This window comes from Ceratosolen solmsi, unplaced genomic scaffold, assembly GCF_000503995.2.
Source record: "Ceratosolen solmsi marchali unplaced genomic scaffold, CerSol_1.0 scaffold57, whole genome shotgun sequence".
Lineage (NCBI taxonomy): Eukaryota > Metazoa > Arthropoda > Insecta > Hymenoptera > Agaonidae > Ceratosolen > Ceratosolen solmsi.
Window position 1 is genome coordinate 5027396 of NW_011948427.1, and position 13925 is coordinate 5041320.

General features: G+C 37.0%; 1 protein-coding gene across 1 annotated transcript in view; it reads left to right on the plus strand.

The window, feature by feature from the left end:
* Window positions 1-13925, plus strand: part of LOC105363478 (muscle LIM protein Mlp84B) — a 29807-nt gene that overhangs the window by 13206 nt on the left and 2676 nt on the right. Inside the window, exons 4-8 of the mRNA XM_011501190.1 lie at window positions 66-192; window positions 8048-8144; window positions 8418-8502; window positions 12452-12751; window positions 13605-13925. Of these exons, the coding sequence (XP_011499492.1) occupies window positions 66-192; window positions 8048-8144; window positions 8418-8502; window positions 12452-12751; window positions 13605-13925 (930 nt within the window). The remainder of the gene's footprint in view (window positions 1-65; window positions 193-8047; window positions 8145-8417; window positions 8503-12451; window positions 12752-13604) is intronic.

Sequence of the window (13925 nt, forward strand, 5' to 3'; positions counted from 1 at the left end):
GGGGTGGGGTGGAGGTGGTACACAAGAATGGCACAATGAGTAAAGAATGTGTCGTGGCTTTGCAGGGACAACTACAGAATTTCAAACGCGATGATGGAGCCTCGCGCCATAGCCAAGGCCCCGGAGGGCGAGGGATGCCCACGATGCGGTGGCTACGTCTACATGGCCGAGCAGATGCTCGCCAGAGGAAGGGTGAGTTTCACACGGGGAACGCCGAGGGGTAATGAGGATGGGTTGCCTCGGCTAAGACGATATTTAGGGGCCAGAGGAGGTAGAAAAGCAGCAACGCGTCTCTGAGGGCGAGGACGCTGCCGGAGTTCGGAATAAACGAGCGATCCCAGCCAAGTCGTGACTTGGGCCGCGCGTCACCGTTTCGTCCTCGTTATCGCTGGATGCTCTTTTGTAACGTTCATATTTATAATTATAATGGGAATGGTAATGGCAATATATTATTAGAGCGACACTCATTTGGTCGACCTCGACTAGACGTGGAGCTACTTGTTGCTGTGTACGCAGTCGCGCTCCCGATGTGTGCCAGACCCGAGGCTGCTGTATCATCGTCATTAAATGATTGACACGCGATGATCGGTACTTTTTAAAATAGCACGAGCGAGTCTCGAGGCACTTTTACGAATGTAGAAATACTCTAAAATACTCCTCGAGACTATTTCTCGCATTTATTACGATAATGCTTTACGCACGCGTAAAGAGATGTGACAGGCTGTTTGAATGATTGAAACATAACTATTGACTCACTTTAAGGAGCAGCTAATAATAATAATAATTAATCGGGAATTAATTGGGCACGTCGGAAGAATAAACATTAACGAATGATTTCCGAATTGAAATCGACGTTAGAGTCAATGAAGTATAAGTGCCCGACTTTCAATGAATATTAAGCTCTCTCTATCTCTATCTATATCACTATCACTATCTCTATCTCTATCTCTATCTCTATCTCTATCTCTCACATTCGCTCTCGCTCTTAGTCTCACTCTCTTACTCTCGCAGCTTCTCATACATCTCTTGCATCGGACACGAGTATTTGTGCGTATCGCGTGCTTAAATACAAAAGTGAACGCCGTATTCTCGGTACAATCTACTCGATAATTCAAAATATGAGAATTCCAACAGCTTGGACTTTTTCAAAAATTTAACATCTCAAGGGGAAAATACACTCGTAAACTTGACTCGATGGAATCATGAAAAAATTATAAAAAAAAAAAAAAAAAAAAAAAAAAAAAAAAAAAAAAAAGAATAAAATGAACAAAAAAGGACTTGGAATTATTAACTAAATATTCTGTATGCCTTATGTATGTCGAATGTCCTTTTTTACAATTCTAGAACAATTTTATATCGACTCTCTTGCTCTTGATGTCATTACTGTACTGCGCATCGCTTGCATATCTAATTACAATCCACCATACTTTCATAATTCATAATTTGACTATTGAATTTCCAGTCCAAACTTAAGTATCCAAATAAATATTTACCCAAGTTTTAAATAGTTCTAATTAAAAATAATAAATATCAGCGCTAAGAGTTATGATAAATAGAGCGTTTATGAACGTACGAATATACTTAATACCTCGCAGTGTCCTTCAATCTTATTAAAGTTTATGTATTATATAGAATCTGTTATTGAACACGAGAGTTTCAATATCGTGCGCAAAGTAACAAAATAATTTGCAAAAAACGTGCCAGAAACGATTCTAAAAATACTTCACATAAATATTACAATCCAGCGCATTCAAGAGATTAAAACTCAAATGTTATAGAGAATCGTTGATTGTTTGGCGTCGTGGTAGCGTGTTCACGGAAGTTAAAAAAAAAAAAAAAAAACGCAAACAAGTAAAGAGTGCGCTTTAAGTCGGTAGTTTGATATATTTCTCTCGTTTTCTTTCCTCCCTCCCGCGCTCTCCATCACCCCCTCTCGCTGTATGTCTGTTTACCTATCTCTCTCTCTCTCTCTCTGAATATATATATATATATATATTTATATATACACCTATCGGTCGTTCTGTTTGTCCATCTAACTCTATGTAGCTATCTCTGTCTTTGTCTCCGAGTCCACGACACAGTCGCGCGGTGTCTATTTCAAAGGGGAGCAAATTGAGCCGTTCTCAAAATATCCATCCAGCACTCCCTCTCCCTTCCCACTTTCTCGCAGTCCTGGCAAAGCGTCGGAACACAGCGTTATGTCGAACCACGGCGGAAATTTCATAAGCGCAATCGCCGAAAAAAAGCGTGAAGCATGAAAATAGACGCATCGGTGCCGCGGAAAAAAAAAAAAAAACCAGAGCGACCCCCTTGGCAGTCTCGGACAATTGGCGCGTCGACGACGACTCTGCGACCATTGCTTCCATTTCCCATCGATATTCCATGAAGACAGATAGTCTTTTTACTTGTTGCACTGTGATACATTAAAATGAAATTTAATGATAATGAAGTAAGACGTTGCGAAGCGGTTGAAGCGAAGCTGTCCATGTCCATTGGAAGCTTTGGAATGAGGCATTTAATATAACTGAGTCCATTGGATTTATGGCTAAAAAGAGACGAAGAAAGTACTTTTAAAGCAATTTTTAGAGTTAATTTATTGCCAAATTGAAAAAATGATTTTTTGGGTATTGATGCACGTGTCTAAACATTGATAAACTATATGAAGATTTGAGGTATTAGAAATCACTCGCTTTCAACAATTCATCGTGTAAAAATTTAGTTTATCATTCGTCTGATTAACAAAGTCATTTCGTTTATTTTTCACATCCCGAAAAATAAAATAAATGGTTATGAAAGCGACTGCCGGATAAATTATTGTAATTGCATTTGCAGCAATAACGAATTATAAAAAAGATGAATTTTATATTCAATATTGAGCATTATAATCGAGAAAACGTGAATATTGCATATTTTCTGGAGAGAAAAAAAACCAAGTTATTCTTAAATGTACCCCATATGTAACTTCATTGATTACGAAAAGCCATTGTAGATTAAGTCTGAATTAAGTCTGTTATATTCTTAGGCTAGCAAACGAGATTAATCGAACAATGCTAATTCCACCCTCTTCCATGTATTTACAATCCCGTCTATTTCCTACAGACTATTCCAAGTAACGTAATAAAGTTCGATGGTTGAAGCTCCAAGCAATTTGTAGTGAAATAATTTAATTTTTATAAATATAGGTTCCTCTGGCATTCTAGGTATAATCTAAGGTTTTCACGACTGTAATGAAGCAGCATTCCTTGCCACCCTGAAATCAAATGAAATGCTAAATGCTCGTCGAAAGAAGTATAATTTCTTAAATAACGGCTTCTTAATTTAATGATTATCTTGACATATCTGAGTATAAATATGATCAAAAAAAAAAAAAAAAAAAATGCAATTCGACCTTTATAATATTAATGTGGTTAAAAATGTTCAATTCAATATTTTTTTTTTCTTTTTTTTCTTTTAATCAAATATATATTTGCATATCATAATTAGTATGCATATCACAATTATGTGATATTTATTTAAAAGTCTATAGAATTTCTGAGCAACTCTAAGGGAATCTATGGAATTTATATTGTAATTTATATTGTGCTACATTCGCTAGTTTGTATTGACAGATTTATTAATGGGATTCCTACGGTATTAAATCATTTTCCTAAATGTTAAAAATTCTAGCTCATTATAGTCGACCCAATGCTTGCAATAATATAATCTTGACGATCAGTATAAATATTAATCGAATATTGCAAACTGAAAATTATGGAGCATCGAGTATGTTGTGTAAGAGTAAAAACGAGCGGAGCAAGCGACGAAAATCGTCAGTGGAGCACATTTATAGTGCCGAGTCATAACCGCATCCCACGCGCATCCCTTCCTTCCTTTTATTCTCACTCGCCGGGATATTTTGAAATTCGGAAGCGCCAAAAATGCCGGCGGTCGGGCGACGCACGCGGCCCCAAAAATGATGCCAGCTCCAAAATTAGAATCCGCGCTCCGGTTCTTGCCCAACTGTCGCGATGGAATCAAACGTACGGCGCCAAGAAATATTTATTAACCAACCAACGGCACTACGATACTCACACTTATTCTTACATTACTCTAAATAAAACCCTGCATCTACAGGGAAAGATAGAGAGATAGATTGAGAGAGTGAGAGAGTGTGAGAGTGTGAGAGTGTGAGAGTTAGAGGGAGGGAGGCAGGAAAGAATATTAAAATACGTTTTTCTTCTCATTATTCCAAGTGGATTATTCCAAGTAAATAAATCGATAAACGATAAAAGGAGATACGTAAAGAAGAAAGATGAATACAAGTATTCCAAATGAGTAAATAATATTAGTCGGAAAAATAAAGTACCTTGATACTGTAATATTTAACCTTTTTTTTTTTTTTTTTTTTTTTTTTTTAACATTATATGACATTCGATAAAAAACGCTCAAAGCAAGGTTTTTTTTCTGCCTTTAGCAATTGTTAATATAGTATATAAAATGCTTAATGCTCGTTTCCTAAATGGATAGTTAAGGAAGATAGTTAAGTCTCGGGTGTATTTCTTTTAAAGAAATACAATATATTAATCTTGCCAGCTTAAGATTTACCATCTTCTAGAAATCATATTATATTTTACTTATTATTCTTTTGAATTGCCGTTAAATTGTTTGTTGACATATAACGTCCAACGCTATATCGCCTAGTTTAAGATTCATTTAATAAATAAATACAGTTATTTTTAATAATTTCTTGTAAGCACAATTTTAACGATCTCTCATTAAAATGCTCTCGTTAATTCTTTAAAAAAGTATGTACACATAATAAAATTACATGAACATTAGATTCATATTTTATATAATCTATCATAGCAACTCAACAGCTTATAAAATCACATTATTTTTCATACGACATTCGTATCGGTTAGACATTAAAATATACGTATAAAATCAAATACCTATCTGAATTTATTATGAATTATATAGATTTTAACGAAAGCAATAATGATTGTCTTTCAATCGACATAATGCAATGTGCGCTCTAAACAAGAATATTATATATGAAATTGTATTACATAAGCCTAGTACGCTAATGACACGATGAGCAAGAAGATTGAAATAATAAATTGATATTAGTTATTAATCGCGCGATATGATGAACATTCAATCGAGATAAAACAAGAAGCAAGAACATTCGAGTAGTCAAGTAGTCATTGTTGCTTCTTATGATTAGGCCTACCATAAACAATGCTACAAGTGCAAAATCTGTCAGCGGACTCTGGACTCCACGTTACATTGCGATGGTCCCGATCGCGAAATATATTGTCGAGGTATATTTTGATATTCGTCCTATCACTAAAACTAATTAATTTAAAAAACAAAAACAAAACGAACGAACGAACAAACAAACAAACAAACAAATACTCACTTCTCATTTTTTTTCCTTCTACTGGATTAAACATTCTTACTTATATACGTATCCCTGTATTCTTAGACTTTCTTTGTCAAAATTACTACTTTTATATATCACTATTTGCAAACATAATTGTCGATTTTACCGTTTGGTAATTATTGTTTAATCACTGTGTTTTTCTTGTGCACTAAAAAATTTATTTTTAAATGTACGTGATTTTCATCCTGAAGTACTTATTTAGAAATTATTCGTAAATTATTATATATGTAATCGCGTCTGAAAAGTTATACTACATTTCAATGCCGTTTAACCTACAAAATTTTAACATTTATCTAATTTCTAATACAAGTATAATATTGGAGCACGTTATTTCAAATTGGTTATTACATTTATACGCCGAAACGAAACATTAAAGTCTAAAAATTGTCGCTTTACTCGATCGAGTCAGTTTTATGATTTAAATTAATTTTCGAGAAATATTTTAAACGCCACAGCGAAACGTATTACCAGCATAATTGTCGAACAGAATATATAATAATAACAGTTTAAAAAGACCAGAGCTTTATTACGAATACAACTAGAATCTGACATATTGCAACTTATATTGGAAAATCGTCATAATGGTATGGCAAATTTCATTTATGCCCAATAAATTTATAGTCTTTTAAATGTTCCTCCAGGCGCTAAGAGTACGCACCTCGTTCCCATAATTAGAGGTACGATTTATAACGAAAACCATAACCATGTCCCGGCCACTTGACCCCTTTAAAATTGGAATGTCGGTCGGATCTAGAAAATTCAAAAATAAAATTAAGGCATTATGTTGGTGTTTCCACGTACACGTGCCGATTGTTGCCCCAGGACTCTTGCGGTATAAATCTATATCCCCTCCCACATGCTTATGGCACCATGTACATAAGCAGCCCCTCGTCTTTGCGTCCCCAGCCCCTGTCTGTACTCTTATAAATTTATAATGGTGGGCGAGGGGAGGGCGCGGGACGTAACAGGACGGGACGGATCGGAACAGGACGGGACGGGACGGGACGGGACGGGTTGGAGAGGGTGGAGCGAGCGAGAGTCGAGGGGTGGGAGAAAAACGTCGGGACAGGTTCATCGTTTGCAAAAACACACGAGCGCACGGATAAACTAGCCCTCGTTAATTTCATTCATCGAGGCCACGCGCACTCCCGCGCGCGTGTATGTGTGTTTAAGCCAGCGGATTTTGTCGCTCGGTCTATTAGCTCTTGGCCGGTGCCGATTCCACGTCGAACGTACGTGCAAACATCGCGCTATTCGCCCAATCACTCGCAACCCCCTTTACACTCTCTTTCAGCCCTGCGTGCACGGTTCATTTCACGCTCTCTCTCTCTCTCTCTCTCTCTCTCTCTCTCTCTCTTTCTCGCTCTGCTCCTCTGGTTTCTGTCTGCATATGCATATGCGTGTGTGCGCGCGCGCGCGTATACATATCCGCGGCACACGGCTGCTTTGTGAAAGCTGTCGGATTGTCGCCTGGATTTAGTTGAGCTCGAATCAACAATGTTTTCATTTTCACCTTTTTCCCCAATGTTCGCCTCCTGCTCGTTTTTGCAAAATTTCAGATTCGACAACAACAACAACAACAAAAATCATTCCATGCAACTATATATTGTTGGCACTACTTGCTTACTTATTATTTTGAATTCGCTTTATTGACAAATATTTATGACCTTATGTCTATAATTACATCGATTCATTTGTCGCGTTTGTTAAGAAAATATTTTTATAGTACTCTCGTACTAATACCAATTTTTTACTTATCTGTATCTCTTAATTGTATATTATAAATAAATAATATGTGCTATAAGCATAATTGTTCGGTTACAAAGGACCAACGTAAGTATTATGTTAAGATTTTGTATGATTTAAACAATATGCATTGTGAAAGAAAAAGTAGAAAGAAAATGAAACGTATTTTAATATATTAACATATTTAAGATTAAATTAGATTTTTAAGTAGTATTGTATTGATTTTGATCAATCGCGAATGATAATAATCGAGCTGGAGAATAATGAAAATCGCAAAAGCTCTTAAGTATTAAATACGTAATGAATAAATAGTAATTGAATTATTTTTAATCTTGTAATGAGCCTTTAAATATAGTATTCTTATTTCCTCCGGTTTCGCCTACATGAAAAAGATGTCCACTATTACTGTTTCATACGGATTATATTAATTACTTTAATAACGTATAATTTAAATATCAATAGCATTAAGAATGTATTATAAAAATTGACTAATGACGTTGTAAAATGACTATTATTATTATTATAATTATTATAATTATTATTAATCTCAATATTATTATTATTGTTGTTATTGTTATCGTCGAGTCAGTAATAATGAATATCCCTTTTCGTAAGAGTGCGAACGAACTTGCCTATTGAATGAACAGACGGTGGCGTTTAAATCGTTGGCTCGAAATACATCATTTAATAGAGAGTAAATCGTTGATTAAATAACATGTTAAGGTCCATAGTCTTTTTCTCTTCTATCCCCCTCCCCTACACACACACACACACACACACACAAAAATACATCGCCCCTCCCCCAACCCCCCAAATCCCCGTTTATCCGAGGAACACACAGTGACTAACTCACGTTCCCCTTTGTCCCCCATGCAGCAATGGCACAGAGAATGCTTTAAGTGTGGCACCTGCTCCAAGAGATTGGACTCTCGCAACTGCTGCGAAGGTCCCGATAAGGACATCTATTGCAAAGGTGAGATACGCGGTTGACGCGCTTATCGTGCCAACGATGCAATGCACCCTAATGTCGACTCACTTACTTAAATCGCCTCGGAACCTCCCACCCAAGCGGCGCAAGCCTTACAATCAACCCCAATCTCAAAACCATCTGCCAGTCCCGACCGCGTAATAATGAGCGCGATTGTCCTCGTGGTCGGGTCGCGAATCCGCCGGGTGTATCGCATCGTTTGCGGGCTGCGACATTTATAAGGTACGCTATGACCTCTAATGCGTGATGATCCTCCAGTGTGCTACGGGAAGAAGTTCGGCCCTAAAGGCTACGGCTACGGCCAAGGTGGTGGCGCCCTGCAGAGCGACTGCTACGCCTACGGGTGGGTCTTTTTTTACGAGCCGAGGAGATAACGAGAGCCGACGAGGACGACCGGGCGTCGCGTCGCCGGCAACGAGAGCGAGAGCCCCGCGACGCCACACAATGAGCGCGACGTCGTCGCTATCCCCGAGGGTTCGCGGGCTGCCACGCAATTACCGGTCTCGCCTGCCTCCATGTCTCGGACGTCGATTAGCTGGGAAGATGAAAAGTGCCGGGTCTCCCATACGCGGAACCGTAAATAATTGCCGGATTTGACGGTCCAGGTCGAATGCTTCGACGTAATCTAATCGACAAGTGGTTCGTCCCTAGCGCGCTATCTCGGTCTACCTTATATCAATATATCGTAAAGTCCAAGCAATCGCTTACAAAACGAGGGCATTATTTCGCCAGCGACAATTAAGAAATTATTTGCGAGATTATTGGACGTATCGAGCGATTGTGTGGCGAATTTGACATTTTCACATGAAAATTGTCATATTTTTACGGTTAAATGACTTGATGATTTACGGCGACGTAGACCGTCGGTCGCTCCTCGGCAACGTCTTTCTCGGCATCGCATCTTCTTCAACTTCTACATCTTCTTGTTCTTATTCAACAACTTGTCCCACTTCTACTACTACCTATCGCTACTACCATTACTACCACTACCACTGTCACCGCTACAACTACTACTACTACTACTACTACTACTACTACTACTACTACTACTACCACTGCCACTACTACTACTACTACTACTAATACTACTACTACTACTACTACTAATACTAATACTACTACTAATACTAGTACTAATACTAGTACTAATATTAGTACTAATACTAATAATAATACTGCCACTATTGTCACTACTACGACTACCTACCTCTACCTACAACCACGACTACCATTCAAGCATTCTTCATCGTCATCTCAATTATTTTTCATTCTACATCACTCATTGTACATTATATATGATGCGCTTTTTGTCTTTTTTTTTCTCTGCTTAACAGCTTGCTATCCGAAGAAATTCGGTCCGCGCGGAATTGGTCATGCCGGAATCATGTGGATCGGGCTGCAGAGCGATATAGAGGACGAGGGGTACGGAAAACCCCGTTGCTTCTTGCCGTTTTCAACCGAGCTAAAAGTACCAGAAGTCTCGCGTCATAAAATATTCGCTCAATTTCCTCGAAAGTCTCGCATCAATTCGGCTTTGCCGGTTAACGTGAATGCTCGCGCTCAACATTCCATACAGACACGCTCACGTGCAATGATCATATTACGTTTAAAGCTTTAACTTTTATCGACCAATGTGGAGTTATGTGGTTTAAATTTTTTAACCCATACGATCGATCCATCCATTGCTGTGGGCTACGATCGTTGACCAAGCATTACGCTGACGTGTTTGTCCTCAATTTTTTAAGCGGATTACCTGACAACTGGTACTTTTATTCTCCTGCTTCCTATATTTCCATTTATAACGTTAAGTTTAACTGTTGTCTCCATCAACCTGCTAACCACACGATTATTGCGTTTTTTTTTATTTATTATTATTTTTTTTTTTTTTTTTTTTTTTTTTTTTTTTTTTTTTATTACTAATAATTATCCCCGTGGCGATGAGAAATTTCCCCTTTCGCATAATAATTATTTTATTTTCAATTAAATTCAAACAGTCATTGACGGCCTTTATGAATATTGCCTTTAGCTAACAATCTTAAATTCAACATTGTCCAAGTATTCGAGAATAATTGCGAAAATTATGCCGGACGATGCTTAAACATTAATTTTAACTAATCAGTATATTGCTGGTAGAATATTATAATTTTATGAGACATTGAATTAGCTGAGTAAATTGAAGCCGATTTCATCATTTTCAGGCATAATAAAATAGATTGCAGTTAACGATGTATGTGAAATTGCACTGATTGACAAGTAGAAAACGTGTCTCTTCTACATTTATATTTCAAAAAGTACATTAAATTCTTATTAAATATATTTACCATCATTTTTCTTAGCAATAAGTTGAAAATTATTCGATCCTCGTTTATTCTTCACAATTAAAAAAAAAAAATAATAATAATAAATAAGTGTACTATTTGATTTATTACTATATGATTTTAGTAACTTTTTTTAGCGAATTGAGACAAAATTGATTTTTCTAAATTAAAAATTAAAATACGTCTACAACATTATAGAGCTAATTTGTTTTTTTTTTTTTTTTTTTTTTTTTTTTTTTTTTGCGAATAACCCACACCCACCATTTTATTCGTTGGTGAGTTAAATTACATATTTTTGTAGGCTGCCATTTCTTATTACCTTAATGCTTAGCAGTACTTATTGCTTTGTTCTTTATCCTAATTTATAAATCAGTGTCCTGTGATTTTGCTTAAAAATACTACATAACCACTGTCTTAGCATTATTAGCATAATTATTGATTTGTGGATATTCACATCCAACGTACTAATTAAAAATCTTATCTCAAAATTTTCATATTCTCACAATTATGATGTATTTGCATGCAACGTGTGTTTACTCATAATGTTGTATGATTTTTTTTTTTTTTTTTTTTTTTTTTTTTTTTTTTTTTTTTTTTTTTTTTTTTAATAGCGGAAAGAACAAATGACAAATCACTTTTTCTATTTCTCTATTAAATAAATTTATTAATTAAATATTAAATTTTATTATTTCATGAAGACTTTTTAATATTGAGCTTTTTGAACTCATAAAATATAAGATAAAGAGAATTGAACGATTCAACTTTAATGCAAAAATGTCACAAATTCTTATTCAACTGAATAATTTCTGAAAATTCTATTTTACTTTACTTTACACAATTTTCATTACTTCCGCATGATTTTAATCAATATTAATGAATTTTTAGTAATAACCATTGTAATAATTCGCAATATATAATATAATAAAGTATATATAATAAAGTAGAAAATCGTATCACAAAGCCTCCCATTACTTTTATATGAAAAAAAAAAAAAAAAAAAAAAAAAAGTTAAAATTTCGATAAATAGATATTGATATAATGAAACGTAATCGTTAAATTGTTCTCTATATAAATAAATAATAGAAACACTGATAATAGAATTTCATGACACCGTGTTCGTTAATATCTTATACAAATGATAAAAAAAGAAAGAGAAAAAAAATTGTTGTGCGTTATCATTTAAAGTCCGATTTTATACCAAAATAAGATATATAATATATGATTATTAAATAAAATTTCAGTCTAATTTCATTAAATACTCTTCACTTTGACATTTTAAAGACTAACACACTAAAATATTTAATTCCTTGGTATTTTTAATCTAGCATTTGATTAATTATTAAATTATGTTTTCCAAGTAACGAAAGCTGTAAATTACAACAATGGTTTTCATTTCAGTAAATAATAGAACAATAAATTTATTAAAAGTGCCTACATTATTAGGCTTTGAAAAGCGAAAATTCACGAATTTGCCTAAATTTTTATAAAAAATTTGAATAAATCTTATTGCTTTCGCCTCATATTCACCTCAACGAGACCATAATGAATTATTGCTTTCGTTAGGAAAAGTCCGAATGCCTTAAATTTATGGTCGCACGATTCTGCTAAAACCAATATAAAATGTCCAGCGCCGATAGACATATCGACTCTCCTCTTCTTAAAACAGATCGCGACCAATCACCTCTGCATGCCTATGCTTCGGTCATGTATAAAACGAAAAAGAGAGTAGGCAGCGTCCCCAAGTCGCTCCAGGTGCCTGATGAAAAAGAAATTAGTTTAAGCCCCGAGCATTGAATAAAGGAAGTGATAAAGTAGAGTAGCTGGACGATTAGTAGCTTCGTGCGGCCATGAAGGTAAGGCCGGCGCGTGACGTACGGGGCCGCTTAATGTGAGATGACCGGTGCCGTCGTCCACGATGACGGCCAGGCCCAGTTGACATTACCAGTTGGCTGAGAATGTGTGCTTAATGATTAGTAACGAGTCGTCGACGCGCGCCCTGGTGGCCGACACCGCGGCGATAATGGCCCCGCCCGGCAAGGGTTGTCCTCGCTGTGGCGGTGTTGTCTTCGCCGCCGAGCAGGTGCTTTCTAAAGGCCGCGAGTGGCACAGAAAGTGCTACAAGTGCCGGGACTGCACCAAGACCCTCGACTCGATCATAGCCTGCGACGGCCCGGACAAGGACGTTTACTGCAAGACCTGCTACGGCAAGAAGTGGGGACCCCACGGATACGGATTCGCCTGTGGCTCCGGATTCCTCCAAACCGACGGCCTCACGTGAGTCGCGTATAGAGAGACGTAGAGGAGGTGAGAGAGGAGGTGAGAGAGGAGGTGAGAGAGGAGGTGAGAGAGGAGGCGAGAGAGTGAGAGAGTGCAAGAAGATGAGAGAATATAGTAGTAACGCGCAATCCCTTGACATTACCGCCTTCTTTTTTATTCTAACTTCATGCAAACTTCATTTTTATCGAATCTCGTTGTCTTTTGATATTAACAATACAAAGAGCGACGTATTTAAACATTTTCGATAATTTGGCTTTCCATTGTATAGAAGCCTGCGCTCTGTTTATTCGCCTCTTCTACACTTTTGGCGTTACATAAATTATTAGAATTTGAAAAACCGTGCCGAGAGAGGTTTAATAATGCATATTAGATTTTGAAGGAATTGTAAATTATTGTCCATTGACACTCGATTGGGAAAGCTGAAAAGCACCTACGATATAATCTATTAATACAAATACATTCGAGCAATATTAATGTCTGATCTCGTGTCCATTTTAATAAACTAATATAGCGACGTATTGGGTAGCCAAGATTTATATAAAATAATATGTAAATGTCGTTATAATAATAATAATAGTAATAATAATAGGGAAGACTTGAACGAAAAATCCTGTACGACGATTAAGCAATTATCGGTGAGAATGTGGGAATTAAGCGTGCGCGTATTTCCCATAGAAATTCGTCGTAAAAAGTAACGTAAATTTATTATTGAAGCGTTAATGGCCGCAGGTGCGTTATCGTAAAATCAATTTGGCCTCTATTGAGAATCGGAGACGCGCGCGTAAAAGATGAGAAATAGGGCCGAAAGGGAAGGCAAATGAATAAAACGAGGTGAATTATCGTCCCCCAGGGAGGACGAAATCTCAGCCACCCGTCCATTCTACAACCCGGACACGACGTCGATCCCAGCCCCGGCCGGCAAGGGTTGTCCCCGTTGCGGTGGCATGGTGTTCATGGCTGAACAGCAGCTGGCCAAGGGCACGATGTGGCACAAGAAGTGCTTCAACTGCGCCGAGTGTCACAGACCCCTGGACTCGATGCTCGCATGCGACGGTCCAGACAGGGAGATCCACTGTCGCGCCTGTTACGGCAAACTCTTTGGGCCTAAGGGATTCGGCTTCGGACACACGCCCACTCTCATATCGACGGACGTCGAGCACGCGCCTTCATA